The following is a 20,939-nucleotide window of genomic DNA, read 5'->3' as shown; positions in this document are numbered from 1 at the left end:
TGGAAGACATGTCCTGGAACATCAAGATACTTCCTGGATTCTTGATGTATGGGGATATGGAAGTAAGCATCCTGCATATCTACTGTCGCCATCCAACTCCCCTGATGAATGGCTGACAGGACTGAATGAATGGTTTCCATCTTGAATTTCATTGTCTTCACGAAGAAATTCAGAGCGCCAATGTCCAGGATGTCTCCAACCCCCCAATAATTTGGAGACTAGGAAATCGACAGTTTGAAAACCCCTTTGTAATAATATCTTCCACTAGTTCCACTGCTCTCTACTTGAGAAGGGAATCGACCTCTTCTGATAGGGCAGTAAATTTCTCTGAGTCTTTGTTGTAGGCTCCCAAGTTGATGGGAGAGGAAACTAATGGGGGGTTGTCTTTAAAGGGGTTGGAACATCCTTTTTTGATGACCTGCAGAACACATGGTTCTGCCTTCTTTTCTGCCCATTTGGCCCAAAATATGTAGCTGCAACCTGGCTCCCATTGTAGAATGGAGGACTGGATCCTCACTTATGAGAAGAGGTCTTGGTTGTTGGTTTCTTTGTTGGTCGTACCGACCAAAAGTTAGTTTGAGATCTTGACTAGAACTTGCCTCTGCCTCCCCAAAAAGGGTTCTGTTACAGAGGGGAGACCATTCTTGAAGGGGAAGAAGTCGAAGGAGCACAAACTATTTCCTTGGTCCTCTTAGAAGAAGCAGCTAGAAGATCCTGGGTAGTCTTCTTCTGGAGTTCCGCTGTTACACGCTCAATGGCGGCTCAAGGGAAAACACTGTACTATGATCCAAAGACATGAACTGAAGGGCTTATCTCTGTGAAGGTGTTACTCCTTTCAGGGTTAACGAGCACCATTATTCCCTATTCTTAAGGATCCCAGCAGTAACCAATACTGCTAACTCCTGCGAGCCTTCTCTGATCACCTTATTGGCACAAGACAAAACTCTTAGCCAATCCAATGAAAAGTTAGGTTGAAGGGAGGTGCAATCCTCAATCTTCTTGTCTACTGCACCTATGGTCTGTTGAGAAAACTGAAGATACTGAAAACCTTAAAAGAATCACGTACTAGGTGATCCAACTCTGTGGCAGTGAACACAATCTTGGTGGATGAGAAAAGGGGTAGAAAGAAAGAGAGAAGAATTTATGTATGCCTATATATGAAACTAATAAAAAGTATCTATGAAACTTGCATGATAAAAGTATGCATATATAATATTTGTATGAAAATATTTGTTTCTGTTTTGTATAGAGTAGCTAATTCAAACATGAATAATAACATATATTTCACTAATTGCAGGTTTCCAACATGAAGCTTATATTGTTCGGATTGGTATTGTTTGTTCAGACATTCCTGTCGTGTGGGAAGAGTGCTAAAACAAAAAATATACATTTTACACATGGCTCTATAATTGAAAGAACAGAAGACGTTTTCATTACAGCAAGTAATATAGTTCTATAAGTTGATTTGCGAGTGATTTTCCTGCCAGAAGATGATGTCATAAACTAAAAAGAGAATTGTCGTGGTTTGCCGAATCATTGAATCACTTACATCATCATTTTCCTTTTAATCCAGAGATTTTGCTAGCACAAACTTTAAGTGTTGCAGAAATGTTATCATTCGACTTGCAAAACAAAATTGCTGAAGCAGAATGTCTGGCTTGTGATCTGCTTATGTGGACCGTGAGACACAGTAGCCTAGAAAGACGTAACCCGTTTATATTTGCTGCGCTCAACGTCTTCGGGTCTGTTGCAAGTTTAGGTATAGGAATTTCAAATTGTCTTAAAATTAATTATCAGAATAAGAGAATTGAATTTTTGCAACATGAAAATGAATTAGTTTTTTTCAGAACTTCGTAAACAATTATCATCAATTAATCAACTTATGACTTTGGTGAACGAACATTCTAGTAATATCAATCAGATGATGGAGGTGCAACACTTGCTGGCAACATTAGCGTATTACAGTTCTAAGGTAGACCATATCCGTGCAAAAATTTCACATTTTATTGAAATATCAAAAGACTATGTGGAAGCTATCACGCTAGCTACAAAGTGTATTCTGTCGCCACATCTTTTGACTATCAAAGATTTAACATTAACTTTAGAGAACGGACGAGAGAAACTTGGTTATATTCCTGTTAGACGCGCATAAGATAGAATTTTATTATAGCTTAATATCAGTAATCTTACAAAATTGCACCGTTTCCAACTTTCATGACGAATAACTCATTACCAGTAATATCTAATCTGACGGGACACGTATTGATTTCCCCTAATAAGGAAACATTTACAGTTATCAGAGACCTGGATAGGTTCACTCACTGTTCAGATGCCATGGGTAATAAAGTTTGTACAGCTGACTCCTTTGAATTCCACCATACATCAGGTGATTCATGCGAGTTAGGTCTAGAGCTAAACGGCTCTCTCTCTCACACACGTGAATGATGTCTGAAACCACTTTACCCTTTTGACGAGTATAAGTTCGCTTACAGGCTGAATAACGGATTGAGGATACGATACGACAGAGCAGGGTTTCACGTTGCTTGCCCGCATGGATCAACGGCCTCTTCACGGATGTTCGTCGCTGTGGACGGCTGCAGTGGAGTCTCACCCAACTACACGGTCCGTGGAGTAAGCACCATCATAAGGGAACGAGCTTACTTCGCAAATTTTTCTTGGTCGAGTACCATCATCCCAGCTTTACCCCTTCCATACAATGCGAAAGTGGCCAATCAACTATCCAAATTGTCTGGTATGGACCGCACTTCAAGGGCTTACCCTGTCGCCGAGGACCTTCGGTTCTACACGCTGCTGGCTGTGACGTGTGTTGGTGGTGGTTCTCGTCACCGCTAACGTATTTGCTTGGCGTAGGTTGAGGCAAACAAGAATGGATCATCAACAGAACGTCGTACCCCGTCCTGACACTTACCCGTTTGCCCTAAAGCCGTTTGACTTTAGAGCCACTTGAAACTGGCCATTTCATTTGACTCGGGGGGAAGTGTTTGGAATTGTGTTTTTTGTGTGAAAAGCAGTTTGAACGCTGGCTAACTGTGTAACAGGTACCTCCGTGACATTGCATTCCATATGTAAAGTACGAGAAGCTTAATTATCATTTATCATTCAATATATCTGGTAGCACACCTAATAAAACCAATTGAAGTTCCACGAATCAAAGTGTCTGTGCGTGTACGCACCAGGAATCTATATGATGTGCACACTTATCTGAATTTATTTGAATTATTATATACATATATATATATATTAATCAGGTAGCAACTATTCTTAAACAGTTACCTATTATCTTACTTGAATCGTTTTATACATGTATATGCTAATCAGGTAGCACATATTGTTAATCAGTTACCTTTTATCTTATCACATTTTTGGTACCATTTTATTTCTTATGATTTTTAGAATGTAATTCTGGTGTCATGTAATCATCAGCCGTACATTAGTACTTTCTGTTGAATATATTATTCTCATGACTAACAGTATATAACTATCATTATGTATGACATGTTATCTTTAATATTAGTATGATATCATATGCATTTATCTTGTACATGGATCTGTATCTTCCATGTATTATTCATTACTTGTGAGTATTTCTATATATTCACATTAATTTCTCTATCACACTCCTTTGAATCATATGCAAGTCAAACTTTAAAATTCAGTGTTTAGTTTTGTAGCTGACCGAGCAATTAATGTAAGGATTACATTTAAAATACATATATTCCATATGTATAAATACTCTAATGACCTAAGAGTTCACTGTTGAGATAACAAGGAGTGTGATAAGAGTTGATAAACAGGACGCAAGCTAGGCTGGATGTATTTGCTTGGCGTAGGTTGAGGCAAACAAGAATGGATCATCAACAGAACGTCGTACCCCGTCCTGACACTTATCCGTTTGCCCTAAAGCCGTTTGACTTTAGAGCCACTTGAAACTGGCCATTTCATTTGACTCGGGGGGAAGTGTTTGGAATTGTGTTTTTTGTGTGAAAAGCAGTTTGAACGCTGGCTAAATGTGTAACAGGTACCTCCGTGACATTGCATTCCATATGTAAAGTACGAGAAGCTTAATTATCATTTATCATTCAATATATCTGGTAGCACACCTAATAAAACCAATTGAAGTTCCACGAATCAAAGTGTCTGTGCGTGTACGCACCAGGAATCTATATGATGTGCACACATCTGAATTTATTTGAATTATTATATACATATATATATATTAATCAAGTAGCAACTATTCTTAAACAGTTACCTATTATCTTACTTGAATCTTTTTATACATGTATATGCTAATCAGGTAGCACATATTGTTAATCAGTTACCTTTTATCTTATCACATTTTTGGTACCATTTTATTTCTTATGATTTTTAGAATGTAATTCTGGTGTCATGTAATCATCAGCCGTACATTAGTACTTTCTGTTGAATATATTATTCTCATGACTAACAGTATATAACTATCATTATGTATGACATGTTATCTTTAATATTAGTATGATATCATATGCATTTATCTTGTACGTGGATCTGTATCTTCCATGTATTATTCATTACTTGTGAGTATTTCTATATATTCACATTAATTTCTCTATCACACTCCTTTGAATCATATGCAAGTCAAACTTTAAAATTCAGTGTTTAGTTTTGTAGCTGACCGAGCAATTAATTTAAGGATTACATTTAAAATACATATATTCCATATGTATAAATACTCTAATGACCTAAGAGTTCACTGTTGAGATAACAAGGAGTGTGATAAGAGTTGATAAACAGGACGCAAGCTAGGCTGGATGTATTGAATCAGCAACGCCCTGGTTTGCATTTGCCTGTGATAATCAAATCCATGATTGTGTCAAAGAGGTCACAGTGCTTCGCCTGAGAACCTATTGACCTATAACCCAGATGTCTACGTGACTTCCTCTCACATGTTCGTCTGTCTGTATGTTATGTATGCTGAGCTAAGCTGTGCTCTCCTATACTCTTGTAAATGCCTTGTAACTTAGAACTCTACTTTCCCTCCTAGAATCAGGTTCTCCTAACTACCTTCTTGCCTTCTAACTCAAGAGATGTAGTGTTGCAAATATACCGTTGTTAAGTTATCATTATGAGTTTGAAAACATCTCCGCCTATATACTGAAAGAGATTCTGACTTAGAAATTATCGTCGCAATCGCAGACGAGGATGGGGAGTATACCACACGATACTTGCGTATAACATCGCAGGTCTAAATAACCTCACAGTGCAGCCTCATTATACAAGACGTAGCACAAACATATATGTATTTTCTGTAACTATACTATAATACATTTATCAATATTCCCAGCACTCTCCCTCTTTTCTTGGAGCTTGTTCTCCTTGTTTTAGAACAGAATTCATACAGAAAACAGTTACTTTCATGCATTTACATAAGAACACAAAATATTCTATAATACTATAATATTCTAATTGGCAATTACAGTTATAAAGTTTGAGAGATGCTAATCATTTCTTCATAAATGCATATTCAACTTGAATTTCATTCTCACAGCAATTTCATATTTCAAAGTAGCATAACCTAAATTAAATTATAAATAGTAAACTGAAATAAAGTACAGAACCAATTTATACCTACCAGCAAGTGCTGTAATTCCTAGGGCAGTTGTTCCATCCCCAACAGAAGTGCCTGCTTTATAGATGGGACCCATAGCAAGGAAGTTTACAGTGGAGCCAACCCTGGCCATGCTCAGTGTTAAACCAAATACAGCATTCAATTCTTTCCCCTTAAACCAGCTTACAGCATATGTATTTTGGGCTACAGCAAGAGATTCACCACCAACACTGTTGAATACAAAAATAAAAGATTAAAACAGTTTGTATAAAAAAGTACTGTAGAGGCAATCCCTGGTTATTGGCGGTCTCGGTTAATAGCGATCCGATTTTATGGCGCTTGTCTAGCGTCATAAAATCAGTAGATTTATGGTCCCATAATGGCAGAGTTTCGGTTATCGGCGCCATAAGGTGCCGATAACAGAGTTATGGCACCATAACATACCTCACAAAGGGGCCATTAACTGGTTATTCGGTGCCATTAACCGAAACTTGGCGCCATAAGCACCATCAATTGCCGAGTTTCGGTTATCAGCACCCTGCCAAGAATGGAATTCCCACCGATAACCGGGGACTGTCTGTTTACCACTACACATATGGCATATTATGTACAGGCAATCCCTGGGTTACGATGGGTTCGGCTTACGATGTTCCGAGGTTAAGGCGCTTTTCAATTATATTCATCAGAAATTATTTCCAGGGTAACGACACCTACAACACTCATCTGGCAGATGATATATGATACCAAAAATGCAAAATAATCAATATTTGAAGTTTTTTTTTATGAAAAATACAATAAGAATGCAGTTTACATAGTTTTCAATGCGCCCAAATCATTAAAAGTAAGGTTTTCTTAGGATTTTTTGTGATGTTCCGGCTTACAACGATTTTCAGCTTACAACGTGTCTCAAGAACGGAACCACCGTCTTAACCCGGGGCTGCCTGTATGTATGTATGTATGTATGTATGTATGTATGTATGTATGATGTATGTATGTATGATGTATGTATCGTATGTATGTATGTATGGTGTATATATATATATATAAATATATATAATATATATATATATATTATATATATATATATATATATCTATATATAATTATATATTAATAATATATATATATATATATATATATATAATATATATATATATATATAGATATATATATATATATAATATATTATATATATAGACAGTAAAAGTCCAATTTTCCAGCATCTGGAAAACCAGTTGGTTTGACATTTAGATAATAAACTCTCATTCCTGATTAAAACAACTGGTTCAGCACCTTTCTGGCACCTGCCACATTTCAAAAATAACTAAGAGCAACGATGCCCCTCTGGAGTTTTGCACTACCAAAATACATCATGACAACAGCATCTCACTCATCTTCATTTAGCCAGGAAAAACTAAATTTTCAATTAAACATCACAGTCCTTTTCTCCTAATACATATCTAATATGCCTGTGCTCAGAATTCTGGAATATTTCACGGCATATGCCTCTACTGCTCATGTGTTCTGTATTGGTGCTAACTTCACGTATCATTTGAATCATGCCCTAAGATGCCAACTAAATTACCTGCTCCTTCTAAGGCTTCTGGCAAAGAGCCGAAGAGCCAGAGGAAAGTCATGACACTCCAGGAGAAGGTAGAACTTATCATAAAAAAAAATTATATTTAAAGCAAGAAAATAAAATGAAAATGCAGTAACCGTGAATATTGCCCTATAAAAAAATCCTCAAATTAGTGAATTTTCTGAGATATCTTTGGAGATACACTCCACAGAAGAATCTGTGACCAATTGAAGCCATGAATGCTGAACAACTACATTATATATATTTTATTTATATTATATATATATATATATATATATATATATATATATATATATATATATATATATACGTATATATATATGTATGTATGTATTAGGGCTTGTGCCTTGTATGATAAGGCGCCCTATGAGGTAATGTTTAGACTAGCGATAATCTATACGCTAAGTCGGTTGGTATTGCACTTCCATCTTCAATGGAGTGTTTTTCTGGGGGTTTTGTAGATCACTTACGAAAGTCGGTATTATCTTTACGACGATGGTGTTAAACTCATAGTTCGGTGAGGTTCTTGTAGAAAACACTAAGGTATAAAAAATTATATATTCTTCTGAAGTTTTACATGGTGAAGATCAGGTATGATTGTACAAGTCTTCTAATAACGATAGCTTGATCGCTTCTGCCAATGATGATGGCTAATCCTATTCCTCTACATGATAAAGCTTAGGTAAAGAGGTACAGGTCTTCTAATGACGATAGCTAACTCTGTTCTCCTTGTCTACCATCTCTGTTACAAGTTATGAAGGAACAGACAGTAGTTCGAACATATGAACATACATACAAATGACATAGTTTCATACGAACACACAATCAAAATGAGACACGCTACAGATCACGTAGGCGGTAGTTGTCTCAAGCAGGGAGCTTGGACGTTTCAAAACAAATGGAATGACCACAGGGTGACGGGCATGTCAACTTAGCCTACATACTTATTGTATACGTCATCTTTAGCGTCTCTAGTCTGATCACATTCCTGCAAGCAATCTTTTATATATATGGACTAACATTCCATATTATTATTATGTAAACACTTACATCAGCTCGGTCAGCTACCCCCCCCCCCTACCAAAAACAAATACTGACTATTACTCAAACTTGACTTGCATTCGACTTATAGGAGTGTGATACAGACACTATGTGAATATATATATATATATAATAGTAAATAAAAATTCATGGTGTACATGAATTGATTAAAGTAATAAAATATTAAACAATGATATTGGTAAATAATAGTGATCACGTGATATATAATGATACAGTTTTTTCACTTCATCTCATTAAGATACATATGCTACAGAAAATACTAATGTACTCTGATAATTGCATAGAATGAAGATTAACATGATAAAAATCATATTTTAACTGATAAAAAAAGTTCATATATGAATTGATAAAATTATTAATGTTTATGATGATTTGATCGTTGATTTTTATGCTAAATGTTATATATCTGATGCATTAATCAATATACTAACTCATATATAACTGCAGATATTGGTAAGATGAAAGGTAACAGATTGATTATAGGCTACCTGAATGTTTTATACATATGTATATGGATTCATATAATTATGATTAATATATATGTGCACTTTAAATAGATTCCTATTGCGTACACGCAAAGATATATTTAGATTCTGTTATTTATGATCATTTATATATAGATTCCTAGTGCGTACACGCAAAAATATATTTCGATTCTGTTATTTATGATCATTTATTATATAGGAACACTGACCGAGATTATACTACTTCACATTTAACTAGCTTTCGAACCACTTTTCGTCCATTACCCAGTTCCAGACAACCACCTATAGCCCAATGAAACGGGCCTTTTTTCAATGGGTTAAAACAAGGGGAAAATTTGCATGGGCGGGTCCAACGTTCTATTTTTGCCGCCTCATACTTATTCTCTGCATCCTAAGCTACACGATTACGTTCGCGATGAATAAAAAAACATCCCCAGCACGAGTCCTTCGCCAGCAAAGTAGAGTTGAATATCCTTCGGGTCGTAAACGTCGGAAGTATGTCCCTTTCGTAGTCGATTCGACAGTCGCTGGAGCGTTCCGCATTAAAACGAGATTAACGACGAGATACGGTGTCGGTCGAAGAAGTCCATGAAATTCCTTTCACATTGTAGGCGGTTGTTACTTGACTGTAGTCGTCCGCTGCGACGAACGATTTTTTGAAGTTGCGATGTGAAACTCTCGTACTGCAGGATACTGTAACCAGGTTCCATTAATCAGCCTGCAAGTGAAATTATACTTGTCACAAGGGCAAAGTAAATTCAGACGACATCCAAATACAGGGGAGGGAAGAGAGCCATTTAAAGCCAGACTTAACCCACATGAATTCGCTGATATTTGGAATTCAGAAGAGTCCGCTGTACAAACTTTTTATCCATGGCATAACAATGAGTGAACCTATCCAGGTCTGTGATGACTCGTAAAATATCCATCATTATAAAAATAAATAGATATCAATACGAATCTCAAAGAAAATTCGATATTACTGGTTATAAGTAAGTTAACTAGACAAAGAAGTGGAAAATGGAGCTATTTTGTAAGATTGCCAGGCAGCATAAGAGTCAAAGAGAATATTAATCATGATTCTATGTGCCCTAACAAAAGTTTCATATTCAATTTTTCTCGTGCGCATCCTCTGAGGTTAATTTTTTTTTTAAACTTTATTAATAGGTAGGAGATGCAACGAAAAAAAACCCACTATGTAACTAATTTCTAATAAACTTTGGGTTTTCCAAGAAAATGTGACATTTTCCCATGAATGTTTACTTGAATTGTAATAGGATAATGTTGCAAGTAAATATTTCATATATACATATCTGATACTTCTAAATGTCTATGAGGTTCAGAAAAAAAAAATTTATTCATTTTGTGTTATAGAAATTCTATTTGCCTTATTTTGTTCATAATTTTAAAAATGATTGCAAGTCCTTAACTAATTGCATTACACACACGGATAAGAATATGTTATGTGGCCTGTCCATGTGACTATGAACCACATGTGAAGTTCATGAACTAAGCATTCCTTTCTCCAGTCAATCTGCTTTGCAAGCGCAAGATGAAGCCTGTGCAAGCAGATATTTGAGGTTAAAGGAATCAATGCTGATACGGCAGACGCGACAGACCTTCTAAAACTGATGACGTCGTCACAGCTTAAGAGTTACGTTACTTGCTGTAAGAGATACGACTTTAGGATAAATTTTTTGTTTTTTTTTTTTTTAATACTCGACCCCACATGAGAAGAATGTCTGAAAAAAAAACAGTACCAAAATTGAACAATATATTAGTTCATGTTGGAAATCTGCATAATTGTAATTATGTTAAATTAAATATTCCTTATTCAAACTATATAACAAAAAGGTTTCCATACAAACTTTTTTTCTATATATATTATTAGCCCTGTATCAAGATTATATAGGATTATTTCATAGATAACTTTTTCACTTCTAGACTTCCTGACTTTAAAATCTCTTTTATTTTATTTTATTTATTTTATTTATTATTATTTTATTTATTTATTTATTTATTTATTAATTTTTTTTTTTTTTCATTGACTACGAATATAAATCACCGGGACAGACAATATGTCAGTAGATTTTGGATATGTGTTTGAACTTTTAGCTTATTTGTCATTACTAAAGCGTTAAGTTAGAGTTCAAATTCTTTTACGCATATATATTTGGATATTTAATTATCTATGGTTACGTTTTGCTTATTGATTTTTATCGTGATTCCTTTTTTTATTTATAAATTGTAACCCTTCCGACTTCTTACGGAGTGTATTATATTGACTCCACTTGTATCCATATTTATTTTATTTATATTTATTTATTTATATATTTTTTTATATATATATTTGATAAATTAATGGTTGGCTTGAATATGTGGAAAAGTGTTCTAGCGCGTACCGTATAATGCTACTTGTGGCATCAATTCTATAGATACAAGTATAAATGATAAAGGTATTTAAAACCGCGGAACCGCTATAATCCATTTCGGATCCAATATCACGAGTTGTAACTCGTAAGACATTGACACTTCCTATTTAATTATCAGTTATTCTACCAAACCGATTGACTCTGGGTGATAAAATATATTATTGGTTTTCTTAATGGAAAGGAATTCACACAACGTGTTAAGGAGATTATTATTGATTTACACCACCCGAGTCACAGTTATTATGTGTTTGAATTCCATATTTACTGATTTAGCACTCAAATATTCCTAACGCACTCAATTGCGGTGTTTGTTTTAGTGCTATTAATATATACGTGTCAAGGAACTATTAACACTAAGAAGTGGTTTATTTGCTCTGTCAGACTCGTAAACTTTGTTAAAATTTATTCTACTATATTCTTTCAAGGATTGATTTGGCACGGGATAGGCCCTTAAACTGACAGGTGTCTTAGTGTATCCCTTGTTTTCATGACACGTGTTACAATCAGATATGTGCTTTTTATATCTATAAGCATTGTAGGCCAGTAAAATAGTGATTTGGTTTTCTGTGACATAGTAGGGAACCCTGGATGACGGAATGCACCAGTTTATGACGATTGGTATGAGAGAGATTATTAACTACTACCTGGTCGTTAGTCCTCTGCTGTGTTCTTCGGGTTTTCCTCGTCACGGACCTACATATAATATTACATTTGATTACATTATTCTGATACACATACTTTAAATATATTTTTGCTTTAGGGTTTCTGCTCGAAGTGTTTATTGGTTTGCTTAGCCGCTGACCCTGTTTCCGTTCGAAATGTTTATTGTTTGGTGTTTATTGCTGCTGACTCTGTTTCCGTTCGAAGTGTTTATTGTTTTGGTTATGTCTGTTGACTCTTGCTTTGTTCAGTTTGTAACAGTTCTGCACTCCAACCCAGATATTCAATGCTCGCGATCTCTTGGGTTAAGGAATTTTCTTGGTTTAGAATACGGTTTTTAAACAATAGGCAACGGATGTTTCTTTTATATCTTTTAGTCTAATTAATGGTTCTTGCTGTATAGTGCGGGATTGCGGGATAATGCGTCAGCTATGATATTTGCTTTCCCAGGTAGATATCTTATCTTGGCTCCAAAGACCTGAATGATCATTTGTCACCGAGTTCCTTTTGGACTGTGATTAAAGCCTTTGAAAAACTCGGTAAAGGACTCATGTTCAGTAAGGACTTTATCAGGATAGCCATAGATTATGAACTTAAAATGTACTAGTGAGTTAAAGATACCTAGCCCTTCCTTGCTTATTACTGCATATTTACTTTCAGAGGGCTTTAGTTTACGTGAATAAAAAGCTATAGGGAAGAACTGTTTATCATATTACTGAAGTAGTATCCCTCTTACCCCTTGGTCTGAGGCGTCTGTTGCAATAAAAAAAAATTCCTTATTTAAATCAGGGATTTTTAAGTTAGGTAAGCTGCATTATTCCGCTTTTAAGATATCGAACGCCCCGTTGATGCTTTTTAGACCATAATAAATCTACGCCCTCTCCGTAAGATCTGTTAAAGGAGCTGTCATGATTGAAGATTGTACATATTTACATACGATTGTAATACCCACTACAGCGCCAAAGTGCTGTATCCCCCCTTTACGTTAATAGGTACCGGAAAGTTATGAATAGCCGACACCTTACCTTTAAGACCTTGACAAGACACATAAAACCTAGATAAACATGTTCGGTTTTAAAACTCACATTTAGATATTTTACTCTGAGATTATTTGTCTTTGTCTCTGTAGCACTAGCTCTTACTTTATGTGAATGTACTTACTAAGGTATTAGAAAAGATTACAAGATCATCCATATAGGCATGTAGGGTATCCCTAAAGTCTCCAAACACTATATTATAATTGGGGTGGGGTGAACGTAGCCGGAGGCATACGTAAAAATTGATAATGTCCCCTGAGTGTGCTGAAAACGGTATATGAGGTACAATCACTTAGGTAATGGTATCAGGTAAAAGCCTTTAAGTAAGTCCAAGTTGGTGAAAAAAATTTATTCTAACCTAACAGAGATAAGATGTCGTCGGTACATCGCACTGGAAACTATCGGGAGTCGTTTCCTTGTTTAAGCGACAGAATCTACGCAGATACACCAAAGTCCGATCTTTTATGGCATGACGTTTGAGGGAAAAAATTATATGGGCTTATGTGATTTCCTAATGACTCCTATTACTAACATTTGTCAACTTCGTCATTTATCTCTATTTTGAAATTTCATTGAGAGTCTACACGAAGGTACGTATATAGCTTTATGTTTGTCCTTAGACCGTATTTTGTGTTAAATTACATCCGTTTTTTCCCAGAGATCACTCGCTAGTGGAGGAAACTTCCTGGTATTCAGGTAAAAGATAAAAAAAAAAATTTCTGCTGAATCACCTCTGCTTGAATGACTTTACGGATATTACTTTAGATGAGTTATCAGAGAGATTCCATCCACGACTGGTTGGGCGGGATTAAGAATTAGCAACAATAAAAAATGCGATATTTATAACTTCCGTATCCACGATATGTATACTTTTAGGGCTTTGTTCGCGGAAACCGTTATATTTCAGAGTGTCGGGAAGGATTAAAATTTCATTTCCCAGCCAAGTCTTTCTCGAGGAAGGATTAAAATTTCATTTCCCAGCAAAGTCTTTTTACACGCACTAAGACATTCGAAGGTGCATGCTTCTCGAGATTTTGCGGTGCAAACTACGACTGCGGTTGTGGGAGAATTCTGTTGGGTCATTTGAACAATGTTACGATTTATGAGACAAATGTATTTGTGTTCTTTTATATAAGTTATTATTTGATTAACTGTCTCATTTTGTTGCAAACGGATTTTATATGTTTGAAGGTTTATAGGATTTTCCTTTGATAAACACGCCTTATTTTGCAGGATGTAAGATAATATTTTGTATACCCCTAGATGAATCTTACAATTACACTAGATACAGATCAATGTTTTTTATAACTATAGAGGTATCTGTAAGCGCTCGCTTATCCGGACTTCTCATTAGAGAAGTTCGAACAACAGACGGTGAGTCCCCGTAAATACAGGATATTACGTCTACTAAAGAAATAAACAAGATATTCTAATTTTTACGGCGCGTACAGTCGGGCTTATCCACCACTACTTATAATAACTTACGTATTAAAAAAAACGAAAACCTGCTCTGATTACTTTATAACGGTCGTGTGTTTCATAGGAAAAAATCTTTTTAATTCAAAAAAGATATCGGTATGTATGAACCAACATCGCTTTTCCCCACTCTGCTAGAGTCGCTTATTGTGTGGAATTTGCTTTGCTTTGAAAACTCGGCAGATTTAACTGACCTTGACCGCTTGACTAGGTGACACAGTCACCGAGTTGCTTGTTTGATTCTGAAACGGGCTACTGTTTCTATTTCTTTTTGTAATAATTAGGATCCTTCTCTTTATTACCATCGGCAACGTATTGTGTGTTTTTTAGCATTATGTTGCTGGTTACGTATAAAGCAATGAATGACGAACTTATTAGGAACTGAGCGATTACTAATAAGACAAGTTATCACTACTGCATTCAATATTAACTGTTTGTACTTCATTCTTTGCTAAAATTTGAAATAGTGAGGGATCCTGGTCAGCGCATTTAGCCTGATGAAAGTTTTTTACAGACATGTTATTCCTTGCAATCCAGCCATATTTTTAAAGTTAAGTTGAGTCATTGAGGTTCGATATTTTATATAACTCAAAAAACTCAGGGCTAAAACTGCGATCGGGACTTTGCAAAGGAGCATTTATTGTCATGACCCGAAATAGTGTTACCTCTTAATTTATATAGATTTGTACGGGTGTTCCACTTGTTTTTTGTGTGCTAATCACTACGGTGCTTAACGACCCTATATCCATGCATCTGTATAAATACAGACGTCCACTGCGTAAACGCATATTCACTGTTTAATATGATTTGTTACGTAAGGGATTAATAATCACCCAAAATGATAAAATTAACGTAGTATATGATTATGATATTTCAGTAGAACTTCTGGAAACAGACACTCAAAGATAAAAAAACTTGCAGTAGCGAAATCTCAATGATGTAGATAATTTCTGTAAAAAAGTAAGATTAAGAATGTCTCGTAACTTCAGCCACAGGAATAACGAAATTCGACCTGCAAAGGAAACACTCAAAGTTACTCCAAATGAATAAAAAATTGTACTTAGCTTGCTTTTGTGGGAAGTCACGGTGTTCCGATAACGACACACGGCCTTGGTCCTCTTCTCTATTTAGCGGATGACCTGGTTTGGCTTCAGTTTCCCCCGTGCGCGTTGTTTCGATGATTCGAGCCCTTGAAAGATCCGATGCTGCAGACGTGTTCGGTTTGTTTCTTGAAGTGCCGGAAACGCTCACTAACGATGTTTTCTTGAATGATTCTAATGAGAGACGAAGCTTCCGTTGCCGTAGGAAAAGGACACGTCGGTTTTGTTTCTTGAAGTTATTCACTAACGATGATACTAAGTTGCTTGAAGAATCTGTTGCTTTCGTCGTCGTTGAAAAGTTCTTTTTGTTTTCTGAAGTCGCTCACTAACGATGATACTAGGTTGCTTGAAGAATCTGCTGCTTCCGTCGTCGTTGACTTCTTATGATACATGATTTATTATTCTGGTTTTTTTCTTCGTAGGACGTTGTAGAGTTCTTCTGGTACGCTGGCCACCAATATTAGGGCTTGTGCCTTGTATGATAAGGCGCCCTATGAGGTAATGTTAGACTAGCGATAATCTATACGCTAAGTCGGTTGGTATTGCACTTCCATCTTCAATGGAGTGTCTGGGGTTTTGTAGATCACTTACGAAGTCGGTATTATCTTTACGACGATGTGTTAAACTCATAGTTCGGTGAGGTTCTTGTAGAAAACACTAAGTATAAAAAATTATATATTCTTCTGAAGTTTTACATGGTGAAGATCAGGTATGATTGTACAAGTCTTCTAATAACGATAGCTTGATCGCTTCTGCCAATGATGATGGCTAATCCTATTCCTCTACATGATAAAGCTTAGGTAAAGAGGTACAAGGTCTTCTAATGACGATAGCTAACTCTGTTCTCCTTGTCTACCATCTCTGTTACAAGTTATGAAGGAACAGACAGTAAGTTTCGAACCATATGGAACAAATACATACAAATGAAACATAGTTTCATACGAACACACAATCAAAATGAGACACGCTACAGATCACGTAGGCGGTAGTTGTCTCAAGCAGGGAGCTTGGACTGTTTCAAAACAAATGAATGACCACAGGTGACGGCATGTCAACTTAGCCTACATACTTATTGTATACGTCATCTTTAGCGTCTCTAGTCTGATCACATTCCTGCAAGCAATCTTTTATATATATGGACTAACATTCCATATTATTATTATGTAAACACTTACATATGTATTTATGTATGTATGTATGTATATATGTATGTATGTATATATGCATATATATATATATATATATATATATATATTCTATATATTATATATATATATATATATATATATATATATATATATATAATATATATATATATATTATATATATATATATATATATATATACACATATATATATATATATATATATATATATATATATATATATATATATATATATATATTTATATATATTTATCTATTAAATATATATATATATATATATATATATATAATATATATATATATATATATATATATATATATATATTATATATTTATAATTATATATAGATATATATATATATATATATATATATATATATATATATATATATATAAGCTTAAAAAAATCACTGTAGATGCACGTGACTTCATAAATAAGCGAATACCACAGAAAAATAATAGTCAGAAATCCAAGCGCTTTCGTCTTTACTCAGACATCGTCAAGGAGTTAATGAAGTACAATTGGAGATAAAGGTCTCAGGTACACAACAAGATCAAGAATACCAGATGGTTAATTGTCAAAAGGGTAAAAATTAAAAGAGATAATCCAGGATTATCGGATATCACACGGTCACAAACCTAACCGAAACTACAAAGTATCTTTACAGTCCAAAACATGTAAAAACTGAATATATTAATTTTGTTGCTTATATTTACCTACAACTTTTTTCATAATGAAAGCATTAAGTTTAAATAAACCAAAACTTAAATTTAGAACATTTCTATTATTTGACTTGATGAAACAAGATTCACTGATATTCCTTTTAACTGTGTCATTACATGGGATTAAGGCTCTTGGTTGACTCCAGTTAATAGGATGGTCTAAATCTCTCATATGTACGAATAATGCATTCGATATTTGCCCAGTTCTCACAGAATATTGATGTTGCTTGAGACGTTGTGAAAGAGATTTACCGGTCTGTCCGTAATAGACTTACTTAATCACACTTTTTGCAAGGAATTTCATATACGCAGCCTGGAAGATCTTTAGGAGAATTTTTTATTATTAAACTCTTGACATTAATATTACTGAAAATAACATTTATGTTAAATAGCTTTAAAATACTGTGTAACAAACTCATGTATTAGTACAAATAAAAGTAACACCATGCAATCTTACAGTATTCAACACATCAACCTGATACAAGAGAAAAAAATTAATACCAATACTATTACAGTCACATACTCACCCAAAAAGGAATCTTGCTAACTGCATAACCCAAAAACGATCAACAAAAGCTCCAAGAGCATAAACAAACTGACTGGCTGTCACAATAGCAGAGAAGACAATGGTGCCAATGCGGATACCAAACAGCCTGGAAGAGGAAAATTAAGACTAATATGCTACGCAATTCCAAATAATTGTACAGTTATAAAATCAAAATACTATAGGGTTTAGTAAAATTAAAGTAATTTGTTCACTAAAGTACCAGTAATCATAAATTGTGATATTTTTGTGCAATGGATCCCAGTCAAACCAGTTTGTACCATTCAAGATAAAAATTCCACCACTGCTCATTCCCAGACATGAATATGGCATCTACTTCTCATTCTTTAATATGAATGCAAAGTGTTAGCACAATTTCCACATAAGACTCCCAGGAATAAACCATTTATGCTTTTTCATGTCCATTCTTTAATTCATTCCATTTCCAAAGTTCATTTTGCTTTTGGTAATTAAACATGTAGTATTGCATAATTACCATTGCATATTCAACTTGCTGTGTGTTTGGGTGCATGATATACAAAGGCTTAAGAAAAATTGACAGTGAAAAATGTGGAAAGGCCAAAAATAGTAGGCAGTCTCTGGTTAACAGCAGGGGTTCTGTTCCCAGCTGAGCGCCGCTAACCGGAAATGGCCACTAGCCGAAAATAGGCAATAATAGCTTTAATAACCCGTTTAACGGTGCCATTAATTAACTGAAGAGTGTGCCACTAACTGGAGATTGGTACAAAAAAATCCAGTTCATGGCATCGCTAGACCGGATCCCTTTAACCAATGCCGCCAGTAAGCAGGGACTGCCTTGAAAAGGTTTAGTGTAGTTGAAAGGATTCATCAGTTTTGAAATAGCTAAGAACTGTGGAAACACAGGAAGACAGCAAGATGTAAAACTAAGAAATAATTACATAGGTATCTATTATTTGTGCATGCTACGCACAATTATGTATTAGTATATTTTTATTAAACAAAATACCATTAATGGAGTAAATTCTGCTCATCCTCAAAGGAATTACCCTTATGGCCCCAATGGAGCTCCATAAGAAAGACCAATTTACATCAAGAATCTTTCTTAACCAGTCTAGGCTAGAATAGTGCCACTGTTAGTAGTGATCTACTATGTATAAATTAACTCTTTATCTTGCCTACAGGAGCTACCCAGAATATAATTCAACCCATTACGTATTTTCCAGGTTTTTCTGAAAGTTGAAAGAATTTTCTTTTTTTTGCTCAAAGCTTTTACACTGGACAGTGCTTATCACCTAGATGTTGCAACTATCTAAGATATGTTAAGTACATCATTTTAAGTTTCCTAAGGATAGTGTTTTTTTTTTTATAAATTTCCCTTGTTTCATGCTTAAATGCAAATTAGTATTTGCTTCAATGACATCCCACCAAATATGTATCTCTTATTGTTTACATCCTTAGATTGTGCCCCTTGGCTCCCTTTCTACATTTCAACATCTAGCATGTGCTCCTGCAGGAATTCATTGTATGTACTTAATAGGGAATTTTTTTATTCAAGACAGGGTATTTTGTGAGTCATCCTACTCTTTATTGCTCAATGATGATCTTTTAATTTATACTCCTCTGCCAGACCATGTTTCATTGATACCATTGAGCAAACCTTACCTTGCCTTACTAATAGATACTAATAGTACATATATCTGCCTGAGCTACATGCATCTCTCAGCAGGATTAATATTCTTTCTTATACTCCTCTTTTGTTTTGCTAAATGTACATACCTGAATTAAATTACAACAATTATTTATTCTTATAATTGTAAATTTTTCACCAAATATGCTATAAACTTCATTACTAAATATACTGTATAAGTACCTATATTATCATACATGTTAAACTAACTGTAGTATATTATAATACATTTGGTTTGATCATTGTAAAACCTGTGTCGACCTATACGTAACTATTTTCATACACTGTATTGGGATTATGACGACATTTATTTTGAAGAGCTTGTATGTTAATCAGTCATCATGGTCACGTACCTGTAACCAAGTTGATCCATTTCATGCTAGCTTGCATTCTGTTTATCTAATGAATTACACACAGCTCCCATTCAACTGAACCTCACTTTTTTTTTTTTCCATTACAGAGCTGTTATTGAACAAGACCCAAAGACCACTTGTACTTTTACAAACTAAGGAGTCCATTTTTTCCCTGTGGGGACAGCAAATACTAACCACTGTAAACACAAGTTCACAGTCATAAAAGGTGAATTTGGGTGGTCACCAGACATGAGCCAGGTGTGCAATACGCTCCTAGTAGCCAGCACAAATAAAGACAGGGCTCAGTTTTAAATAGCCCGAGTTCATGGGTATGACAGAAATGTGGGAAAGGCACACCTTCCTGGCAGAACTCCAGCAGTGAGTATTCCCTTCTTACCACGAGTATATACCACACTCAGGCAAACATGCCAAGACATCAGAGTCCATATCTACCAGTACAAATTCTCTGATGGAAATGAAGAGTCAATAATTGGGACAGAAGCCTTGGACGGCAGGCAAGAAACAAACCAACCTAACCTATTGAGCTCTTCTTACTGAACCCAGAAGGCTCAGGCACACTGGTAGTTTCCTTGCATGAGGAGTTTCTGGAAGGGAATCCAGTTTCTCTAATACAACAATCCAGGGATGAGGAGTACCCCAACATGGATAACCCCTTCTACCCTTGATATTACTCTCTCTTACAGTTCACAGTCATTCATTCATGAATGTTCCTCATAAGGAGATTCTGGCTGGTGCATGGGTAAAGTTTCAGGAAGCAAATAAAAAAAAAAAAAAAAAAAAAAAAAAAAAAAAAAAAAAAAAAAAAAGAGCTTCAAAGCATCAAGGAATCCCTTGACACAGAGTGCCATCATATTCCAGACACTTTTGAAGATTCCTGTCAGGAATTCAATGCAACTGAACAGTGTTAGCAAGATAAATTCAGCTCTTAAGAGAGAGGCTGAGAAGTCCTCAAAGGTCATTGCACAGAGCTGGACTAACAAAAACCCCATTATTAAGAGGATGTTGA

The 20,939-nt window shown here is 35.1% G+C and overlaps 1 protein-coding gene across 4 annotated transcripts in view; it reads right to left on the bottom strand.

Annotated features, from left to right (window-relative positions):
• The window catches only part of LOC135220929 (major facilitator superfamily domain-containing protein 1-like), a 178,478-nt gene that overhangs the window by 91,223 nt on the left and 66,316 nt on the right, over nucleotides 1-20,939 (bottom strand). For all 4 annotated transcript variants that reach the window (XM_064258585.1, XM_064258589.1, XM_064258587.1 and 1 more), the window contains exons 5-6: nucleotides 17,874-17,999; nucleotides 5,630-5,835 (exon numbers count right to left, since the gene is read on the bottom strand). In XM_064258585.1, coding sequence (XP_064114655.1) covers nucleotides 5,630-5,835; nucleotides 17,874-17,999 — 332 coding nt within the window. The remainder of the gene's footprint in view (nucleotides 1-5,629; nucleotides 5,836-17,873; nucleotides 18,000-20,939) is intronic.

This window comes from Macrobrachium nipponense, chromosome 2, assembly GCF_015104395.2.
Source record: "Macrobrachium nipponense isolate FS-2020 chromosome 2, ASM1510439v2, whole genome shotgun sequence".
In the NCBI taxonomy this organism is placed as follows: domain Eukaryota; kingdom Metazoa; phylum Arthropoda; class Malacostraca; order Decapoda; family Palaemonidae; genus Macrobrachium; species Macrobrachium nipponense.
The sequence above is the reverse complement of the archived record's forward strand: the minus strand, read 5'-3'. Positions and strand labels throughout refer to the sequence as shown.